The sequence below is a fragment of the Lolium perenne genome, chromosome 1, assembly GCF_019359855.2.
Source record: "Lolium perenne isolate Kyuss_39 chromosome 1, Kyuss_2.0, whole genome shotgun sequence".
Classification (NCBI taxonomy): Eukaryota; Viridiplantae; Streptophyta; class Magnoliopsida; order Poales; family Poaceae; genus Lolium; species Lolium perenne.
Window position 1 is genome coordinate 81,041,127 of NC_067244.2, and position 22,656 is coordinate 81,063,782.

A 22,656-nucleotide genomic window follows, 5' to 3' on the forward strand; every position below is an offset into this window, starting at 1 on the left:
GGCGCGGTGCTGCGCCCGGTTTGGGGCCGGTTGGACCGGACCGAGGACCGGATGGATCCGGTTGCCGCCCGGTCGACCGGGTTCTGGGCCGGCTCGTCCGGTCTGGGGTCCGGTTGACCGGGTTCTCAACCGGGTTTCACGAATTCGCTATTTCTCTCTCCTGTTCTTCCCCAAACCAAATCCAAAAGAGCAAATCGACGGGAAACGATGGAATTGGAGGCTCAAAGTTGGGGAAATAGTAGATCAAGCACAACAACACCAGATCCACGGACCAAAACCACTCAAAACGCAACCAAATCACAGATCGGTCAAGAGGCAATTTGGGGCTATTTTGGGGGATTTTTTGGAAAATTTTCTAGAAACGAAATCGGGTGGGTGGAGGGTCAAATCCGCGGTAACCAAGAGCTGCTGATACCATATGATGAGGTCTAAGACCCCGTGTGTGGCCCGATCTCGCAGCTTGACCCCGAAATCCAAGGGAAGAGGTGGGAGAGCGCGAAGAACACGAAGAACACGACGAACACGAGGAACTCCGAGACTCACACACACGCACACCAACCCGATACACCCGATACTTACCCCCGTGGCTCGATGGACCACGCCAATAGAATCTCCGAGGAAGAGGCGCGCGACAGAATTCCCGGAGAGAGATTGGGGTTGGAGAAGAAGAGCTTGATGAGGGAGAGAGAGTAGCTTGTACTAGAATCTCACTCAACAAGATCCAAATCAACAACCAAGGTGCCTTGATTACAGAGGGATGATACCCAAGGGAGACTAAGTTCAAAGGTAGGTTTGAGTTCAAAACAAGTCTAAAGGGTAAAGGAGGGGTCCAGGCTACTTATATAGGCACACATGGCCAGCAAGGGCGAACAGGTACGCGAATGGATAAGTTAAGGCAGTTTGGTGGGTCTTTCCCGTCAGATCCGGTTTGGATCCGGTCTGACCGGGCCTGTGACCGGGCTGTCCGGTCCTGGGTCCGGTCGACCGGGCGCAAACCGGGAATCTGCGAAGTTTCCGGTCTTCGTCCGGTACGAGGGAGCTGCGCCGGTTGGCGCCCGGTTGATCGGGCCTGTGACCGGGGCGTCCGGTTGTGGGTCCGGTCTGACCGGGTCCTGGACCGGCCAGCGTCCGTCTCTTCCTTGGAGTGCTTCGAGCGACGTCGGCTTCGGCTTCATGATCATCTCCATGTCCAGCTGCTTCTCTCCCTCCCTTGACCTTGGCGTCTCCTCCTCTCCGGGGTCTTGATGCGCCTTGTACCTAATGACACATAGCACGTCGGCATGAGGTAGCAATCCATCCAAAGGGGTACCAAGATCAAGGGTGGTGAGGAGCGAGTTCACCTCATCATGTAGAGCTTTAACTCGGGCTCGTGTCATCGGTCCACTTGCGGGACTTGTTGGTCTTGGTGTGGAGGTGACCGAAGGCCACCCCGCATCACACACGGTTGCTATTTGCACATCTATTTGTATTGGAATCAATTGGAGGTGTGCATTTCTTTACAAAAGTGCAACTTGTATCAAAAAAGGTTTGAGTTGCACATTTTTTTAGAAAAAAGAAGAAAAAAGGAGAGAGAAAAAACTCAACGATATGAAACATAGGTGGAAATCACACTTCCCATGCACTAATCTCTATCTGACAATTATCAAGGAAAAGAGGAGCGTCGCTGCAGATTGAGGGATGTTTTGCCGCGGGTACTTGCTTACGCACATTAGGAGGGTTGCGGCCCAGCAAAGACGATGTTGTGGCAAAGGAAATTGTTGTTGCTGGTGCGAGCTTCCATGGCGCTACAGACCCCGCACACGAGTAAGAAGGCGATGGCTGTCACGCGTGATGAAGGAGACGTCGGCCGCCATCCTGGCTTCCATAATGATGTTGGCTGATAGGTTTGACTATGAATTCGGACTATCTACAACAAAAGATTGGAAATATCGCATGAGGTAGTTTCTTTCAGAGGTGCCGATTGGCTAGGGTTTCACAAGTACACAATGCCCTGGTGATTACCCCGTTGAAAAAGGGATAGACGGTGTGAGTGTGACCGATCCCCAATTACATGTCATAGAAGGTAAGACAATGCTCTGTATCTAATGTATAAGACGTACAGTGGATTACATGGACTTAGTGGGAGTATTATATTTGCTTCATACCTGCGTAAATGGTAGTACGTTGGCAACATGACATGATCGTTTTTGACAATCATTCACTTAAACCATAGAATTTGTCATGTTTTCTCATATCAAAGCTTGTTATTTTTGTCAGGATGTTTCCAAATTGGACCCAAGGACCCTAGCTAGTCCATTTTCTTTTGTAAGAAATGCTGTTGATTTTAGTTTATAATTAGTATTATAAATTTATGATATTAATTATTCCAAGAGTAGAAAAGATAAACATTAACCTTTCTTATGAAGCTATTTTATTTACTATCCCTAATCCATTTTCTTCAGTAACCCATAGTGGACGTCGTAGACATGGAGATATAAAACTTTACTCAAATTTTAACCCACAATAGACACGGAGATATAGCAATGAATTTAGCAAAAGAAATAGCAATGAATTTAGCAGTTCTCCTGCTAACATTCAAAAAACAACCTCTTGGACAATCCGTAGCTAATCCACTTTACAATATCTGAAAGGTCTTACACTGATAAAATAAGAAAGTAAATACATATTGTTAGGACCATGATGCATTTGGTATTATAGATTTTGATATTTTTCTAATAACGTATTTGGTTAAATTATGATTTCTTTGTTACAAATTAAGTGTCAAAGATTTCTTTAGATTTCTATACCTAAAATGCGAGTAGATAGATCTGCGACAGGGGATTGGATACAGAGGAAGCATGGAATTTGACTTTGGTCGAAGCCAAACCACAGCAGTACAAGTTTGTTTAAAAAAAAGGATGTGGATGACATGGTAGTACGAGGTGCGTGCGTGAGCCGCCACTCGTGTAATCGCCAATTAGCCCAAAACGTCGCGTTACAAAGCTACTCCACTTGCTTCACCATGCATGATGGGCAACTCTGCTATCGTCGTGGGAACACGGAAGGCCACCCCGTTATCCTTCGGGACCCACGGCCTTCCTTTCCCGGAAACGCCCGTCCCATGCTCGCCTCGACTCCCTTCGCCGAACCACGCCGCCCCGGCTGACTGGTCAAAACCGCACGAGCTTTGACCCAAAACCCCCTTCGCGGAAACAACCCTAAACACCACGTTCACATTCCAGCCCGCCCCGCCCCCGCGTGTCAGTGACCAGAAGCTTCGCACGCCTGTCGCAAGTGGGCACTTTCGCCCACTACCGGCGGCAGCTACTTAAGGCGCCACCGAGCGAGCAACCACTCCAGTCCTCAATTCACATCACACCCCCGCTCCCAATCCCCTCCCGTCCAGACGATCGCCATGGCGTCCTCCGCGGGGAGCCTCGACCACGCAGCCTTCACCTTCACGCCGCCCAACTTCATCACCTCCTTCACCGATCTTCTCTCCGGCTCTGGCCCCAGCGACGGGGAGCGGCGCTCGCCGAGGGGGTTCAGCCAGGGGAGCAGGGGCGGGGTGCCCAAGTTCAAGTCCGCGCAGCCCCCCAGCCTGCCCATCTCGCCGCCGCCGCCCGGCTCGCCCTTCTCCTACTTCTCCATCCCCGCCGGTCTCAGCCCCGCCGAGCTGCTCGACTCCCCCGTCCTCCTCAACTACTCTAACGTGCGCATCCCATCATCCCTTCTCTTCTTCTTTGATAAGTATGCACTAACTGTTAGCAGCAGCAGTACTGATTTGAGTTGTTCCTTGTATCTGTCTTATCAGATCTTGGCGTCTCCGACCACCGGCGCGATCCCGGCGCAGAAATACGACTGGAAAGATCTCATCGCCTCCCAGCAAGAGGAGCTCAGCAGAGGAGACAACAGCTTCGCCGACTTCTCCTTCCACGCAGTCAACTCCAACGCCGCCGCCACCTCTCAAACAAACTCTTTCCCGTCCTTCAAGGTACACACATACAAACACACACATAATTCTCGTTATGTAGCTCAATTTTAAGTATGCAGCAGCTGACACAAGATGGATACGCTTGTGCAGGAACAACAGAAAGTGGTGGAAGTGAGCAAGAGCATCCCAGCGAGCACCAAGAGCTCCGGCGGCAACACCAACAGCAACAAGCAGCTCGAGGACGGGTACAACTGGAGGAAGTACGGGCAGAAGCAGGTGAAGGGGAGCGAGAACCCCCGGAGCTACTACAAGTGCACCTACGCCAACTGCTCCATGAAGAAGAAGGTCGAGCGCTCCCTCGCCGACGGCCGCATCACGCAGATCGTCTACAAGGGCGCGCACGACCACCCCAAGCCGCTCTCCACGCGCCGCAACTCCTCCTCCTCCTCGGCATGCGCGGCCGCCGTCGCGCGCGCCGAGGACGGGCCCGAGCACTCCGGCGCCACGCCCGAGCACTCCTCGGTCACCTTCGGCGACGACGACGCCGACAACGGCTCGCAGCGCAGCGACGGCGCCGAGCCCGAAGCCAAGCGCTGGAAGGAGGACGCGGACAACGAAGGCAGCTCCGGCGGCGCGGGGGGCGCCGGCGGCAAGCCCGTGCGCGAGCCCAGGCTCGTCGTGCAGACGCTCAGCGACATCGACATACTCGACGACGGCTTCAGGTGGAGGAAGTACGGCCAGAAGGTCGTCAAGGGGAACCCCAACCCGAGGAGCTACTACAAGTGCACCACCGTGGGCTGCCCGGTGCGGAAGCACGTCGAGCGGGCGTCGCACGACAACCGCGCGGTCATCACCACCTACGAGGGCAAGCACAACCACGACGTGCCGGTCGGCCGCGGCGCCGGCGCCAGCCGCGCGCTGCCGATCGCGTCGTCGTCCGAGATCAGCTCGGGGCCCATCCGGCCGGCGGCTACCGGGCAGGGACCCTACACCCTGGAGATGCTCACAAACCCCGCGGCCGGGTACGGCGGCGCGTTCCAGCGCACCAAGGACGAGCCCCGGGACGACCTGTTCGTCAAGTCGCTCCTCTGCTAAGCTAAGCTTTAGCTCAAGCTCTTCGTTCCACCATGCCGGATACGTGTACGTGCACGGCCGTAGCGTATACGTGTACGCTTGCCTTGTAGTGTACGTACAGGTGTTTTGTTGCATATACACACGCACATACGTGGTATATTAGTACAGTATTAGCTAGGAAGAGAGATCGATTGGTTTATTTATTTGTTGAATGCCACTCCCTACAAAACATTGGCCTGCGACTGCTGTACGCATACATACACGTATCTTGTGGCTCTACCTAGAGAAGACAGTCAATAAGACTCGTGAATTGCGAAAAAGGAATCAGTTTCTTCTACCGGTGTAAATTATACTCCAGCTTATAATGTGACTTTTTTTTGGTATTTAGATTAGATATTTGTTGCTTTAGATCACTACCATCTCCAGCACGTGCCTCTCAATTAGGTGATGTGATTGCTGCTCTTTTTGTATTTATTATTTATTAGGAGTAGTTGATAGTTATCCGATCACGTTTGCTAGCAAAATAAAAATAAATCCTATCACACCCAACAGTGCACGCATCTCTCACATTCTCTCTCCCCGCATATTAAGTGCTAGTTTATCTGGTTGACGTGCTCAGTGCGTTTTCCCCGCACAAATCCATTCCAGACGCAGACGATGACGACAGCGGTGACGCGCTGCAGGCCTTCTCGCCAATAATCTAGTCACAAGTCGTTGCTAGTACTAGTACATTTGTTAGGCAAATCGTGGCCTAGTGGACTCTCTTGATGTCTTTAGTGGTGTCCACACGCTGGCTGCCGTCGGTCTCAATTGAGAACACATGTGTACATTTTGTGGAAAACATGGATGGGAAGCTCGGAATATGATATTTGTGCCGTACTCCCTAGGCTAGGGCTAAGAGCATCGCGCGTCCCTCAAAGCAATTTGGGGCGCGCCGGACCAAAAACGGTTCTAAGCTTATTTTTGTTCGGCGCGTCCCGATACGGTGTCCGTCTCGATCCCGTCCCCGCCCTACAGAGACGCACCGGGGACGCCGGACACAACGAAAAGCGAGGCGGGGAGTGGCAGGGCCAACCCGTCAGCGGCACAATAAATTTTAACCTAACCGCCGCCTACCTTGCGACGGAAGTTATTGGCGCAGCGACGGTGCAGTTCCCGCAGCGATGGTGCAGTTCCCGCAGAGGCGCAGCGACGCTTCTCGTCGCGCCTAGCTCTACGTGCCGGCGTTAATGAGCGTCACCGCTCCCCCGCCTCCCTCCGGCCTATAAAAAAGGGCCGTCTCTCATCGTCCCTATCACACACAAACCCTAGCGCCTCTCTCCCCAACACTAGCCGTCACCATCTCAACAAGAGACGACGCCATGTCTGGTAGAGGCGGAGGTCGAGCTCGCGGCCGTGGTCGTGGTCGTGGCTGTGGCAGAGCGTCACGCTCGCTGTCGTCTGCCACGCCGTCGTCTTCATCGCCGGAGATGGATGTGGAGGGGTCCGTGCTGTTCGAGTTCGTCCTCGTCCTCAAGGGCGACCCACGCGGCATCTAGAGGCTGTCGGACTCCTTCGCCGAGTACGTCGCCGGCGACGACCACCCGCGCACGATGCATCTGCGGGAGGCCGTGTGCGGCTACTACCGGTGGATCGTCGACGTGATCTACGACGCACGCGGCAAGATGTACCTCAACATCGGCTGGGAGAAGTTCGCGCGCCACCACAGCCTCGAAGCCGGCTTCATCCTCCTGTTCTCCTACTTCGGCGACAGGGACATGAGCGTCAAGGTCTTCGACGAGACGCGCTGCCGCCGGGACTACCATGGCGACAACACCGAGGAGGAGGACGACATGATGAAGAGTGTTGTTTCTTCGCAACGAATACGTGCACGGAAGTTTCTGGATGTTCGCCTCATCGGTAGAACCAACAAGGGCACCATCCTCACGCTGGATTTTCCAGTTTGGGTGACTGGGTGTGCCCTCGAGTGTTCTTTCTTAGCAGCGAACACATGAAACCTTCGATGCACGGCCTAGTTAGGTTTAGTTTTTTTGCAAAATTTTATATTTGTGTCCACCATGGTTCAAATTATGTATTAGTTTGTGGAAAACCATGTTCCAAACTGTGTCTTCCTGTAAACCACGTTCCCAATTATGTTTTAGTTTGTGGAAATTGAATTAAAAATGCCAAAAAAGTATTTTTAATGTTTGGGGGCGGCGTTTGGGGGACGCGACTGGGGAGCGACGTCCCCCAAACGCGGCACGAACAAAACATGTCCCCCAAACGCTCAATCTGGCGCTCTTTGGGGGACGCGACTGGAGATACTCTAAGACTGCTCATAGTGGGGGTAACATAGGTGATAACATCACACATCTCAAGGTATTTTGGTGACATGGCATGACAATAAAAGAAGAATGAGAGTGGGGTGGTAACTAGCTATGTATGTTACCATAACATCACACATCTCAAAGCAATATGAGTCTACTACATAATTAATGACACATTGCATGAAGCCATGATACGTCTCCGACGTATCGATAATTTCTTATGTTCCATGCCACATTATTGATGTTATCTACATGTTTTATGCACACTTTATGTCATATTCGTGCATTTTCTGGAACTAACCTATTAACAAGATGCCGAAGTGCCAGTAGCTGTTTTCTGCTGTTTTTGGTTTCAGAAATCCTAGTAACGAAATATTCTCGGAATTGGACGAAATCAACGCCCAGGGTCCTATTTTGCCACGAAGCTTCCAGAAGACCGAAGAGGAGACGAAGTGGGGCCACGAGGTGGCCACACCCTAGGGCGGCGCGGCCCCTCGTGCCGCCTCCTGACCTGCCCTTCCGCCTACTTAAAGCCTCCGTCGCGAAACCCCCAGTACCGAGAGCCACGATACGGAAAACCTTCCAGAGACGCCGCCGCCGCCGATCCCATCTCGGGGGATCCAGGAGATCGCCTCCGGCACCCTGCCGGAGAGGGGATTCATCTCCCGGAGGACTCTACGCCGCCATGGTCGCCTCCGGAGTGATGTGTGAGTAGTCTACCCCTGGACTATGGGTCCATAGCAGTAGCTAGATGGTTGTCTTCTCCCCATTGTGCTTAATTGTCGGATCTTGTGAGCTGCCTAACATGATCAAGATCATCTATCTGTAATCCTATATGTTGCGTTTGTTGGGATCCGATGAATAGAGAATACTTGTTATGTTGATTATCAAAGTTATGTCTATGTGTTGTTTATAATCTTGCATGCTCTCCGTTACTAGTAGATGCTCTGGCCAAGTAGATGCTTGTAACTCCAAGAGGGAGTATTTATGCTCGATAGTGGGTTCATGCCTCCATTGATATCTGGGACAGTGACAGAAAGTTCTAAGGTTGTGGATGTGCTGTTGCCACTAGGGATAAAACATTGGTGCTATGTTCGAGGATATAGTCACTGATTACATTACGCGCAATACTTAATGCAATTGTCTGTTGTTAGCAACTTAATACTGGAGGGGGTTCGGATGATAACCTGAAGGTGGACTTTTTAGGCATAGATGCATGCTGGATGGCGGTCTATGTACTTTGTCGTAATGCCCAATTAAATCTCACTATACTCATCATAATATGTATGTGCATGGTCATGCCCTCTTTATTTGTCAATTGCCCAACTGTAATTTGTTCACCCAACATGCTGTTTATTTTATGGGAAAGACACCTCTAGTGAACTGTGGACCCCGGTCCAATTCTCTATACTGAAATACAATCTCTGAAGATCGTTGTTCTACTATTTTCTGCAAACAATCATCTTCCACACAATACGGTTAATCCTTTGTTACAGCAAGCCGGTGAGATTGACAACCTCACTGTTTCGTTGGGGCAAAGTACTTTGGTTGTGTTGTGCAGGTTCCACGTTGGCGCCGGAATCCCTGGTGTTGCACCGCACTACATCCCGCCGCCATCAACCTTCAACGTGCTTCTTGGCTCCTCCTGGTTCGATAAACCTTGGTTTCTTTCTGAGGGAAAACTTGCTGCTGTGCGCATCATACCTTCCTCTTGGGGTTCCCAACGAACGTGTGAGTTACACGCCATCAAGCTCTTTTTCTGGCGCCGTTGCCGGGGAGATCAAGACACGCTGCAAGGGGAGTCTCCACTTCCCAATCTCTTTACTTTGTTTTTGTCTTGCTTAGTTTTATTTACTACTTTGTTTGCTGCACTAAATCAAAATACAAAAAAATTAGTTGCTAGTTTTACTTTATTTGCTATCTTGTTCGCTATATCAAAAACACAAAAAAATTAGTTACTTGCATTTACTTTATCTAGTTTGCTTTACTTACTGTTGCTAAAATGGCCAACCCTGAAAATACTAAGTTGTGTGACTTCACAACCACAAATAATAATGATTTCTTATGCACACCTATTGCTCCACCTGCTACTACAGCAGAATTCTTTGAAATTAAACCTGCTTTACTGAATCTTGTTATGCGAGAGCAATTTTCTGGTGTTAGTTCTGATGATGCTGCTGCCCATCTTAATAATTTTGTTGAATTATGTGAAATGCAAAAGTATAAAGATGTAGATGGTGACATTATAAAATTAAAATTGTTCCCTTTCTCATTAAGAGGAAGAGCTAAAGATTGGTTGCTATCTCTGCCTAAGAAAATTTATAATATGCTTGACTTGCCACCGCTGAAAAATTGTTATTTGGATGTTAATCTTGCTGATCATTCTACAAAGAAACCTTTGGGGAAAGTTGATAATGTTCGCATTACCGTTAACAATAACCTTGTCCCCGTTGATTTTGTTGTCTTGGATATTGAATGCAATGCATCTTGTCCCATTATATTGGGAAGACCTTTTCTTCGAACTGTTGGTGCTATCATTGATATGAAGGAAGGTAATATAAAATATCAATTTCCTCTCAAGAAAGGTATGGAACACTTCCCTAGAAAGAGAATGAAGTTACCTTTTGATTCTATTATTAGAACAAATTATGATGTTGATACTTCGTCTCTTGATAATACTTGATACACACTTTCTGCGCCTAGCTGAAAGGCGTTAAAGAAAAGCGCTTATGGGAGACAACCCATGGTTTTTACCTACAGTACTTTGTTTTTATTTTGTGTCTTGGAAGTTGTTTACTACTGTAGCAACCTCTCCTTATCTTAGTTTAGTGTTTTGTTGTGCCAAGAAAAGTCGTTGATAGAAAAGTTCATACTAGATTTGGATTACTACGCAGAAACAGATTTCTTTGCTGTCACGAATCTGGGCTGTTTTCTCTGTAGGTAACTCAGAAAATTATGCCAATTTACGTGAGTGATCCTCAGATATGTACGCAACTTTTATTAAATTTGAGCATTTTCATTTGAGCAAGTCTGGTGCCTCGATAAAATTCGTCAATACGAACTGTTCTGTTTTGACAGATTCTGCCTTTTATTTCGCATTGCCTCTTTTGCTATGTTGGATGAATTTCTTTGATCCATTAATGTCCAGTAGCTTTATGCAATGTCCAGAAGTGTTAAGAATGATTGTGTCACCTCTGAACATGTTAATTTTTATTGTCGCTAACCCTCTAATGAGTTGTTCTAAGTTTGGTGTGGAGGAAGTTTTCAAGGATCAAGAGAGGAGTATGATGCAACATGATCAAGGAGAGTGAAAGCTCTAAGTGTTGTGGGTATACTTCATGGGTGTACCATCGACAGTGCCTAGATCCGGCAAGCCCGGGTGGCCCAAAGACGGTGATGAGGCATGTGGCCCATCGGGCGGCCCAGTTGCTGTTGATCATGAAGGAAGAAGTCCAGCCCAGGATCAGCAGGCCGGATCCGTACCGACCTTAGGAGTAACCCGGATCCATGGAGGTCCATGAGGAACCCGGATCCAGTACGACGTGTATGGAAGGCGGATCCGTGACGTGCACGGCAAGATATTGTACCGTAGCTAGGCTATCTGTAATCCGGCTAGGACTCTCCATGTAAACCCTAGATCCGTGCGCCTTTATAAGCCGGATCCCGGGACCCCTAGAGGGACAACCACAACTCATTGTAACAACGCGAAAGCGCCCAGATAATTCCAGACAAGCAGCAGTAGGCCCTGTCATCGTGCAGGTGTTCCGAAGCTGGGTAACTCGCGTACCACCGTCCCGTGTGCACTCCGCCCTATGGCCCCTACTTCTTCTCCCCCTCGTGAGGATCCCTCCTCCGGGGTACCGTCGATTAGGCAACGACAGTTGGCGCCCACCGTGGGGCCTGTGGCGTCTGGAGGCCGGAACCGGGAGGGTTCCGCCATGGGAAGCTACGACGACACCATCGCTGTGGGACGCGTCCTTTACGCCGGGAATCTGCCGATCGTCCCTCCGGATGAGTGCTGGATTCCGGCTAGGACAAACCCCGTCAAGCTCTCCATCATCCCAATTGGCGGCATTCACATCTTCATCGGGGAAACCGTCGATTCCGACGGAAACCCACTGGTAAGTAGCGCAGACGCGACCGCCGCAGAGCTGGACGCTGTCGCGAAGATCCGATCTGAGACGCAGGAGCTTCCCAAGGAAGATTCCGCCTTGGATCTGGAAATTTCAAAGCCCACCCAATCCACCCCTGAGCAGGAAACAAAGGTGGAAGACCAATGCAGATCCGCCTGGGTCTCCCAGGTGTTAGAAAAGCAGAGGTGCCACTTCGTACACTTCTTGGCCCATACCGCCGGAACCGCCCCTCAAGAAGACGGAGCTGGTCCTGAGCAGGAAGAGGCACCGGAACACAACGCGGATCCGGATCAGGCTGAGCTTGTCGGAGAGAGCGAGACTCCGGTTGAAGAGTCGATTTTGGGCAACCTGAGCCCAATTTCCGGAGATACCCCCTCCACGGAATCTGATGACTTCGTTCGCAAGATAAGGGAATACGGATACAGTGATCAGCCTGAAGTCGACTCCGCCCAGCCTAAGCAGGTTCTCGCAACGGTAGCAGCGCTGGGACAAACTGGATCTGAAGAACCAACCAGCCAATCTGACCCTCAACCATCCCAACAAGGATCTCCAATGTCTCGGGTACGACCCCAAAGGAATTCTTCCTCGGAGGAAATCCTGTCAGCAGAGGAGGTGGCCGCGCGAGCAGTTCTTAACACACCTATAACCCCGGGCGACGCCGCAGATCTGGAGGCTCTAGAAACCACCAGAAAGGAGATGCTGGCCACAGCCAAGAAGCTCGCCGATACCGAAGCTGCGTTAAAGGTAGGGAGGGCAGATCATGCAGCCTGGGCGGAAAACTTCGACAGACAGGACCGCGAGATTGCTGCCACACTCGAGCAAGTCAAGAGCATGAGGGCTGAGTGGGAAGTAAAGATGATCTATGCACAGGCGGAGGCCGATCGAATTGTTAGAGAAGCAATTCCGCCTCGCAGGATACCCTTCAACACGCCCGCAGAGCACCAGCCGCTCGAAAGCCCAAAGGACAACATGCTAAAAGCTGCGGAACTACTGCAGAAGAAGGACGAAGAGGTTGATATCAACTATCTTCGCACTCTCGTCGCTTCAGCAATGCAGCAGCAAAGCAAGACGGATACTTCGCGCAGGTTGGAATCCAATCCGGATATCTGTTTATCTACCGCGCAGAAGGACGCCCGCGCTGATCGGCGACCCGATGACGAATCACACACCGGATCCTCGGAGCGCAGAAGGAAAGCCAGGGAACACCCAAATCCAATCCCCGTACCATCAAAGACGCCACCGTCAGATCCAAGAAAGGGAAAGGATGCGATGTACTCTGGACGAGACAAATACCGCAACCCCTCTCCTCCGCCCAACGGTTACCCGCGACCCCCTCGCCGCCGTAGTCCAGCCGGAAACACCAGGCCCCCTGGGCATGGTGGGATTGTTATCCGCGACAACGTGCTACCAAGAAACAGAAACAGGGAGCGCTCGCCGGAACCTCGCCGGAACCAGAACATTGTTCATGAGCCCGAGCCCAGGAGGAGTCGGAATGAGGACCGCGGTCCAGAACCTCGCCGAAGCCGGGACCCAGAGCCTCGCCGGAGCCGTGATTCGGAGCTTCGCCGGAACGACCAGGGCAGCCAGCGCCAAGGCGAAGGCAGCCACAGGAGCCGGAGCCAGCACCAGGAAGGCCGAGGAGATTCAGATGGCGGAAGCAAGAGGTCAGACCGCCCACCTCGCAGGTCTCCCTCACCACCACCTAGCGGTGGCGGCGGAGGTGGAGGCGGAGGCAATGGCCGGAGATCTCGCTCTCGCTCAAAATCTCCTCGCCACGGCTCGCGCGACGCGCGGGACCGCCTTAACGAGTACAGAACCGACTACATTGGTCCGAAGTGCTTTGGCAGGATGATTCGAGAGGAACCAAAGCCAAGGATGAACCTCAAGCTACCCGGAAATCTGAAGCATTATGATGGCACCGAAAGGCCGGATACCTGGATTGAGGATTACTATAATGCTGTAACCTTCGCCGGAGGAACCCCTAACATCGCCTGCCGCATGCTTCAGTTGTACCTTGTAGGTCCAGCCCGGATCTGGCTCAGCGACCTTGAGAAGAACTCCATCTTTTGCTGGTTCGACCTGAAGAACGCTTTTGAGAAACACTTCAGGGGCACCTACAAGAGACCTGCCACAACAAGCGACCTGCAGGCATGCATCCAGAAGAAGGGCGAAACATCGAGGAACTTCCTCACCCGATGGTTGGCATGCAGAAACGAGTGCGAGAACGTCGACAACCGCACAGCAATGCACGCTTTCATTGGGGGCTTGCAGCGAGGAGGATTGCTGCGACACAAGCTAACTTGCATGGTCAATGCAAATCAACTGACGTTGGACGACATGATCACCATCGCCAGCGACCACACTGCCGCCGATGACGACGCAGGCGGTGACCTCGCAGCCACAGCAATCCCCCTGCATCAACAAAAGAAGAACCGTGACAACGGCGGCAGCAGCAGCCATAAGCGCAAGAACCCTGATGACCAGAAGAGTGGCGGATCCGAGATGGTCGCCATGGCGTTTCAACGCGGAGGTCCAGGAGGCGGAAGAGGACGCGGACGCGGAGGCGGAGCCGGCAGGGGTCAGCAGCATACCTCCGAGGTCACTGCTGCCGGATCCCGCGCCCCGCAAACCTATGAGGAGTACAGAGACATGCCCTGCCTGGCCCATCTGGATCCGGTTACAGGGAAGTCCACTCATACCAACCGCAACTGCAAGTGGGTCAATGATCTAAAGAACGACCCGGAGGCCGGATACAAGCGCGCCCGGAAGCACCGCCCTCGCGGAAAAGGTGGCAAGGGCAAGAACAAAGACAAGGAGGACGATAGTTCCGAGGCGATGGATGAGGATGATAACTCGCCGGATCCCAAGGCAGGAGCCGCAGGTAAATCCAATCCATTCAACAAAAAGAGCGTGGGGGCTTACCACACTTTCCTCGGAACCCCAACAGTACGCCTCCAAGTCAGCTACCCGGATCCTGAACGCCATAGTTCCGGCTGTGCCGCAGTACGTCAGGTGGTCGGAAATTCCGTGCACATTTGATCGGAGGGATCATCCCGCAATTGTGCCAAAGGAATGCTACGCCTTGGTTGTAAGTCCCCGCATAGACGGGTATGACTTCTCCAAGTGCCTCATGGATGGCGGAGCCAGCTTGAACATCATGTACCTGGAGACTCTAGAGCGGATGAACCTCACCAAGGAACAGCTCAAACACAGCACCACTGAGTTTCATGGTGTGGTTCCGGGTAAGAAGGCAAACTCCCTCGGCAGCATCACACTTCCCGTGGCTTTTGGCGATGTTCATAATTTCCGCGAAGAGAAGATCACGTTTGAAGTTGTGCCCTTCAAGAGCTCCTACCACGTCATCTTCGGCAGGCCCACCTACCACAAGTTCCACGCAAGAGCGTGCTACATCTACAACAAGCTCAAGATTCCGGGTCCTAAAGGTATGATTACCGTATCCGGAGACTACAAAAAGGCTCATGAGTGCGAGTTAGGCGAAGCCGCCTTCGCAGAGTCTGTGATATCCGGAGAAGAGCTGAAAGGCTACAGAGCCGCGGTGGATCCGACTGAGATGCAGACCACCAAGAAGCAGATCTCCGAGCAGAAAACCTCCTTCAAGCCCGCGATAGAAACCAAGAAGCATGACCTCATTCCAGGTGACTCTTCCAAGCAGGTTTCAGTCGGAGCCAACATGGACCCCAAATAGGAAAGCGCGCTCGTCGAGTTCCTCCGCGCTAACATGGATATCTTCGCATGGCAACCTTCTGACATGTCCGGAGTACCTAGGGAACTCACCGAGCACTACCTCAACATAAATCCGGGGGCCAAACCAGTAAAGCAAGCTATGCGACGCTTTGGAGATAAGAAGCGCCACGCCATAGGAATGGATCTAGCAAAGTTACTAGAAGCAGGTTTTGTAATGGAAGTTATCCATACCGATTGGGTCGCGAATCCCGTCCTTGTACCCAAAAAGAACACTGAAATACTAAGAATGTGCATCGATTACTCTGGCTTGAACAAACATTGCCCGAAGGATCCGTTCCCCTTGCCGCGCATTGACCAAGTCATTGATTCGACGGCGGGGCGGAACTTGTGTTTTCTTGATGCGTATTCCGGGTATCATCAGATCCGGATGAAGGAATCCGACCAAAAGGCGACTTCATTCATTACCCCGTTCGGTACTTACTGCTATGTTACTATGCCCTTTGGTTTGAAAAATGCAGGTGCTACCTACCAACGTACGATGCAGCGGTGCCTGAAGGACCAAATTGACCGGAACGTGCACGCTTACGTCGACGACATCGCGGTCATAACCCGGAAAGGATCCGACTTGATCAGCGACCTCACAGAAACCTTTGACAACCTCCGTAGGTACAAGATGATGTTGAATCCGCTGAAGTGCGTCTTTGGCGTGCTAGCCGGAAAACTCCTTGGCTTCATAGTCTCTCACAGAGGCATTGAGGTTAACCCGGAAAAGATCAAGGCAATCCTGTGCATCAAAAGGCCAACTTGTCTCAAAGATGTGCAACGACTAACTGGTTGTGTTGCAGCAATCAGTAGGTTTGTTAGCCGTCTTGGCGAGAAGGCGCTACCTCTGTACAAGTTGCTGAAGAAAACAGACAAATTTGTCTGGGACGACGCAGCTGACGCAGCTCTTCGAGGGTTGAAGGAAATTCTCACCTCCCCACCTATCTTGGCAGCTCCAGCAGAGTCAGAGCCAATGCTCCTTTATCTGGCAGCTACCAACAAAGTCATCAGCCTCGTCATCGTGGTGGAGCGAAAGGAAGAAGGTCATGAATATGACGTCCAGAGACCTGTCTACTACATTAGCGAGGTGCTGACGGAGTCAAAACAAAGGTACCCTCACTTTCAGAAGCTAGCCTATGGAGTGTTCCTGGGTAGCCGGAAGTTGAGGCACTATTTCCAAGAGCATCCATGTGATCGTGAGCAAGGCTCCGCTGTCTACAATTCTCAACAACGCTGACGCAACAGGACGTACGGCTAAATGGGGCATCGAATTATCCGCCTTCGACATCGCTTACAAGCCCAGGACTGCGGTTAAATCCCAAGTCTTGGCAGATTTCGTCGCGGATTGGACAGAAGCTCCGGATGCAAGTCTGGAGCCGGAACCAGAAACATGGGTCATGCACTTCGACGGATCCAAGCAGCATCAAGGCTCAGGAGCCGGAGTCACCCTGAAGTCCCCTACCGGAGAAGAACTGCAGTATGTTCTGCAGATCCACTTCGAAGCTACTAACAACATGGCGGAATATGAGGCCCTACTACACGGTCTGCGCATCGCTAAGGAAATTGGGATCAAGCACATCATATGCTGTGGAGATTCCGACCTGGTGGCACAACAAGTAGCCGGAACCTGGAACGCCAGAAATTCCGTCATGGCGGCCTACAGAGACGAAGTTGATGAGCTCGCCAAGTGCTTCCTCGGATACGAAGTCAAGTACGTCAGAAGAGACGACAACACAGCGGCAGATATGCTATCCAAGCTCGGATCCGCAGAGAAACAAATTCCGCTGGCATTTTCCTGGAGCATCTCCGGATACCCTCAGTTAAGGGCGCTAACCCGGAAAACCCAGAGGTGGCAGTGTCTCCGGCTAGGGAAGTGATGGCTATCATTCCGGCTTGGACACAGCCTTTCCTGGATTACCTCATCGATCAAAAGTTGCCAGAGGACGAGGTCCTCGCACGACAGATCGTCAGACGAGCAAGAACCTATACAATAGTTGATGGACAGCTCTACAAACGAAGTGCAGCAGGGGTATTTCTTAAATGCGTCTCCAATCAAGATGGCATTGAAATCCTCAGAGAGATCCACGCAGGGGATTGCGGGCATCATGCCGCTCCCAGATCACTCGTTGCAAAAGCTTTTCGGTTAGGTTTCTATTGGCTTACAGCTAAAGAAGACGCTGATAAAATAGTCAAGACCTGCCGAGGTTGTCAGTACTACGCTACTCAACCAAATGCTCCAGCCCAAGAGCTGAAGACCATACCTATCACCTGGCCGTTTGCGGTCTGGGGGCTCGATATGGTTGGTAAGTTAAAAAGATCATCTCCTGGCGGTTTTGAGTACCTCCTGGTCGCTGTTGACAAGTTCAGCAAATGGATCGAGGCTAAGCCAGTGAGAAAAGCCGATGGTGCTACGGCACTAAAATTCGTCTGCAGCCTCGTGATGAGATTCGGCATCCCACACAGCATAATCACAGATAATGGCACAAACTTCGCTCAGGGAGAGTTAAGGGATTATTGTGACACAATGGGGATCCGACTGGACCTTGCATCGGTGGCTCATCCACAATCTAACGGTCAGGTTGAATGGGCTAACGGTCTAATATTATCAGGAATTAAGCCGCGCCTTGAAGAACCGCTGCGACGAGCAGCCGGAGCTTGGGCTGACGAGTTGGAAGCTGTTTTGTGGAGTTTACGAACTACCCCTAACAGATCAACAGGGTTTACCCCATTTTTCCTGGTATACGGATCCGAAGCCGTGCTTCCCTCCGACATCATCCACGACTCACCGCGAGTTTCCGCCTACGATGAAGAAACGGCTGACGAGGCCAGACAGCTATCTGTGGACCTGATCGAGGAAGCTCGGAACTTAGCTGACCAGCGTTCCGCCATCTACCAGCAGAAGCTCCGACGCTATCACAGTCGTCGAGTTCGGAAACGCTCCTTTATGGCAGGAGACCTGGTCCTCCGCCTTCGACAGGTGAAAGACCATAAGCTGCAATCTCCATGGGAAGGACCCTTCGTCGTTAGCAAAGTGCTTCATAACGGGTCGTACTACCTTATTGATTTCCGCGAGCTAAGGGATAGACCTGCTAACTGGCACCGGAAACGCAAGCGTGAGGATCCGGATGACATCTACGATGAAACAGATCGCCCTTGGAATATCGCACAGCTACGTCCTTTCTACACTTAGCATATTTTTTCCGAGTTATAAACTCTGTAATAGTTATACATGATCAATGAAATAAAGCTTATGGTTCACTCTTTGAGTCTTTTACCTCCTTTACTTGTTCATTTTAGATCGTGTATGTTTTTCCGACTAAAACCGCAGGGCTGGATATTTCCGCCTAGGCGTGTATGAAAGTTGTGATTTTCAAAATCGTCCTTTAGGACGTAAGCTTAAGTTTTCTGATTAAGTTGTTATCTGTTGCGAACTCGTGGATTCCTAGTAGCGATTTCCGGCACCTATGCTTGGGGGCTTGTTTCCGCGGTTATGGACGGACTGCCATTGGGCTTCGTCGCCGCTGGCGAGCGTTTCCGGCTAAGGTTTTCCGGCTCGTGGAAGGTCAAGCGGGCAAGCCGGAAAATAACGAAGTCAGCACTTGCTTTCCGACACAAAACGAAACATGCACATAATATTTAACGGATAGCAGGATAAGTGTTTCCGCCCCATGCATAATCGTTTCGTTCCTAGCTACTTAAGAATTTAAAGTCTTTTTACAAACCCTCGCTGGGGCCAAAAATGATGCATTGTTTTTCCCGCAGGAATAAAAGTTTTCACTCCCCCTTAGCCGGAGAAGTCTTGCCCTCTGGATCCTTTTCCTTGGCGCCTTCGGCCGGAGAAGACACGTCTTCTTCATTTTCTTTCTCTTCAGAAGCAGCGGTGCTGGTCTTGGGTTCCTCTTGGGGAGTATCCTTGGAGCTGGTCCAGGTAAACTGGGTTCCGGATTCCGCAGGTCGCGCCTTGGCCTCGAGTTTCTCTTGAAGTTCCGCTTCTAAGGGCTCGTCCGCAGGGAGGACGACCTTGTCGTAGAATTCCTCGTGCCGGATCCTGCGCGCGATACGGGTGTCGTAGCCGCTCACTGCATCAAGCAGCGCGCCGACATCCGCATCCGGAGGAACGCCCGTGGTCACTTCATCAAGTTCAAGACCCAGAGCATGTGCTAGGCACATGGTCAAGGCCATTGCAGCTGCACCTCGGGCTGAAGATGCTTGCAGATCTGTCACCAGCTCTGGCAGAACATCCATCTTACCAATAAGCTTGCGCACGTCGCAAGTGCGGCTCCTCTTGATGTTCAAGTTATAGCATATCTTGCGGGAGGCGGAGATGAGATCTTTGCAGTCATCGCCCGCGAGTTGCAGAAGGTCGTCCCGCGGGAACAAATTCTGGCGCTGTTCCGGGTACCCAAGCGGCTCTGCATAAAAGATAATCAGGATATAAGCACGCAATTTGAGCGCAAAGTAAAAAAAATCGGAGCAAATATCTTGATAAGGTTCCGATATCATACCCAAGATGTTCTCATTGAGCAAGTCCCAGTGATGCTCCGCCGTCTCCATATATTTCCGGAGTCCATTGAGCTCTTTTTGCTGCCTCCTGATGGTCTCGCTATCAGCATTCTTTTTCAGCTCCAGCTCGCCCTTTTCCCTGATATGCTCGGAGTTTCTCTCCGCCAGCTGCTTTTCGGCCTGCTCCCTTTTAAGTTCCGCCTCCTTTAGTTTTGTCTCCAGCTCTTGGTACGAGGAGCGCAGGTTCTCAAGTTCAGACGAAGCTGTTGCAAGGGAGGAGGATGCGCCTATAATAACATAAGTTAACAGCAAATCTAAAGTCGGAATTTGGTTAATGACGAAGAAGGCGGAAACCAACCTTGGGTGTCCGCCAGTTGTTTAGCCAGTTCTGCATTTTCATCTTTCAGGGTCCGGATATTTTCCGCCTGACTCAGAGTAACGCGGCGCTGCAGGGCAATGTTCTTGTGTAGCTCGTAGTGCAGCGCCTGCTGTTCCTGTAAAATTTAAACAGTGCAGGAGTAAAAATTCCGCTTTGTGGCGATGGTTTCTTTTAAAGCATCATTGCCGGAACTTTTCCGCCATAATGCTTGGGGGCTACTGGTCCATTCTAAAAAACTTTCCCGGAAGTAATCTTTCTCTAAGCATCTAAGCGCTAACTACTTTTTGAGTTTCCGCCTACATGCTTGGGGGCTACTGGGGAGTACCTTTTGCTTGCAGATAAGTTGATCGCAGAACTGGCCAACGTTTTTCTTGAAGTCCTGGATTTCCGATGTCCTGGAATCAGGCTTCCCCCAGGCGTTGTTCAGCATGGCGTTGAGCAGGTCTTGTTCAAGCTCCCACTTCTCCGCTTCAGTCAGCTTGTTGAAAAACTTAGTGGCATACGCCTTGGGGGTGGAAGTGGTGTCAGCCGGATCTCCAAAGTTCTTCGGAAAAACGACCATGTCGCCAGCGCCCTCTCCAGCTTTCTCGGAAGGAGTTACTTCAACCTCTCCTTGGCCTTGTTTTTCCGCCTCTTCTTGGGCAGGGCCTTTGGCCTTAGGATCTTCTTCGCCCGCATGCCCGCTGCTAACCGGAATTATTTCCGGTGGAGTGTTTGCGGCAGGTGGGGGAGATGGATCAGCCTGAGGGGGCGACGGTTGGGGAGTTGGGTGGGAGACGCTTGGTGGAACTGGAGTAGAGGGACCAACAGCCGGAGATTTCTTCATGTATTTTGTGATGGGCTCCTGGCTGGTGGTCCGCGTGGCAGCGGTTTTCGGATTCCTGCAAACAAGTGAAAGGGTTTAGACAAGAGATAATTTCGCTAAGTTAAAATTGCATCATGCTCGGAAACTTACGGGGCGCCGGGGATGATGGGGCGTGTGCCCTGGCCAGCTGTCGAGAGCATTCTTAGACGCGCACGCTCCGCTTTCCTTGAGTCTAGCGGAGGTGGTTTTGTCGTCTTCGGCTTCTTGGCGGAGGCCTCGCCGCTAGCTCCGGCTTCAGAGCCGGAAGCTTTGGCGCGGGGACGCTTTGTAGGTCGAGGGGCCGCCTTGCGGGGTGCCTGGTCCTCTTCCTCCTCGTCGTCTTCCGGAGCCTCCTCCGCCGTGTCGCCGGTGACGGGGACGCGAATGATGGTGCGGAAGTTTTCCTCCGCCAAAGTGTTGAGCTGGAAGGAAAATGAACAAGAGTTAGAGTTAAACATCAAAAACTTGGGAAGTTTGAAGCAACGGAAAGAACAAAGCTTACCGGAGGACACTGATCGTTCGTGTAAATATCCTTGAACAGTTCCGGGACCTGTTGGCCCCTCGGAATCTTCACCAGCGTCTTGAACCTTCTCTTCAGAGAGTCGGCCGGAAGATCGTGGCGGGTAACCCGGAGAAGATCATCCGCCCCAGTATAAGCGCACATCAGGCGCGCGTTGTAGCGTAGAGGCTGGATTCTCCGGGAAAACCAGCTAAGTGTGAGCTGGGCTCCGGTCAGTCCGTCGTGGACTAGCCAGGAGATTCTCCGCGCGGCCTTCTCCAAGATCGGAGTCAGGGCGAGTGAAGGGACGAAGCTCCAGCTTGCAAGTTCTTCCGGAGGTTCGTTGACGAACTGAGGCAGGCCTTCGTGGACTTCCGGGACTGAAGCATTCTTCTCATAGAACCATCCGGCATTCCAGTACCGGACGGATTCATGCGAGTCGTGGGGAGGATACATGCGGTTAGGGCGGAGCATAAATGTCATGCTTCCGCAGTTCACCATTGCTTTGTCCTTGGTTTCTTTCTTCACCCGGAAAAAGAATTGCCACAACTTGACATCTGGCCGAATCCCAAGATGTCCTTCACAGAGAGTCACGAAGTTGGACAAGAGAAGGTATGAATTTGGGCAAATGTTGTGGGGCTGGAGCCCGTAGGTGTTGAGGATGGAGAGAAAAAATTCCGAACAAGGGAGTGAAAGTCCGCGTTCCACCCAAGCCTTGGTCATGACAATTTCTCCGGCTTCTGGCTTGGGGACGTCGGAGTCACGAGTGAAACTCCAGTGTTTGGAGATCATGCCTTCGTTCTGGAGCTCTCTAAGCTCCACGTCGGTGGTCGCGCAGGGCCACCATTGACCCCGTTCTCCTTCGCGGATCCGGGCCTTGGACGCCCTCTTGTTTTCCGCTTCCTGCACCTTTGCTGCCATCCGAGCTTGTCCCTCGAGTTCTTCTTGGAGCTCTTGGAGGGTAGGGATCCGGCCTGGAGCGGTGCTGGAAGATGCGGAAAAAGGTTGAGCTAGTCTGATGTCGGAAACATATGGTGGCAGGAATGATATGGGATCCGGGCATATGGGTTCTATTTGGTTGGGATCCGGGCTACTCGAAGAGCTACCAGTACAAAGTGACGATTCGAGTGGCATGCTTCCGGCTGCACCCATACAAAGTGTTTGAGTACCCGGATCACTAAGTCTATCTTCTACACTAGGTTGTCTTCTACAAAGCCGGCGTACTTACCGCTAATGGCGCGGTGGCTCGACGGAACTC

The 22,656-nt window shown here is 51.6% G+C and overlaps 2 protein-coding genes across 2 annotated transcripts; one reads left to right on the plus strand and one right to left on the minus strand.

The window, feature by feature from the left end:
• The first annotated feature begins 3,319 nt into the window (after window positions 1-3,319).
• On the plus strand, window positions 3,320-5,199 carry LOC127303171 (probable WRKY transcription factor 26). Its single transcript, XM_051333936.2, has 3 exons — window positions 3,320-3,691; window positions 3,794-3,973; window positions 4,064-5,199. The coding sequence occupies exons 1-3, from the start codon at window positions 3,395-3,397 to the stop codon at window positions 5,006-5,008; spliced, it is 1,422 nt and encodes a 473-aa protein (XP_051189896.1). The 5' UTR covers window positions 3,320-3,394; the 3' UTR covers window positions 5,009-5,199.
• Window positions 5,200-5,580: 381 nt separating this feature from the next.
• Window positions 5,581-21,719, minus strand: LOC139832659 (uncharacterized). Its single transcript, XM_071822469.1, has 4 exons — window positions 21,402-21,719; window positions 21,011-21,321; window positions 20,615-20,936; window positions 5,581-5,664 (listed from the first exon to the last, which is right to left on the minus strand). Exons 1-4 carry the CDS (start codon window positions 21,561-21,563, stop codon window positions 5,581-5,583), a joined length of 879 nt encoding a protein of 292 aa, XP_071678570.1. The 5' UTR covers window positions 21,564-21,719.
• Between the last annotated feature and the right edge of the window lie 937 nt (window positions 21,720-22,656).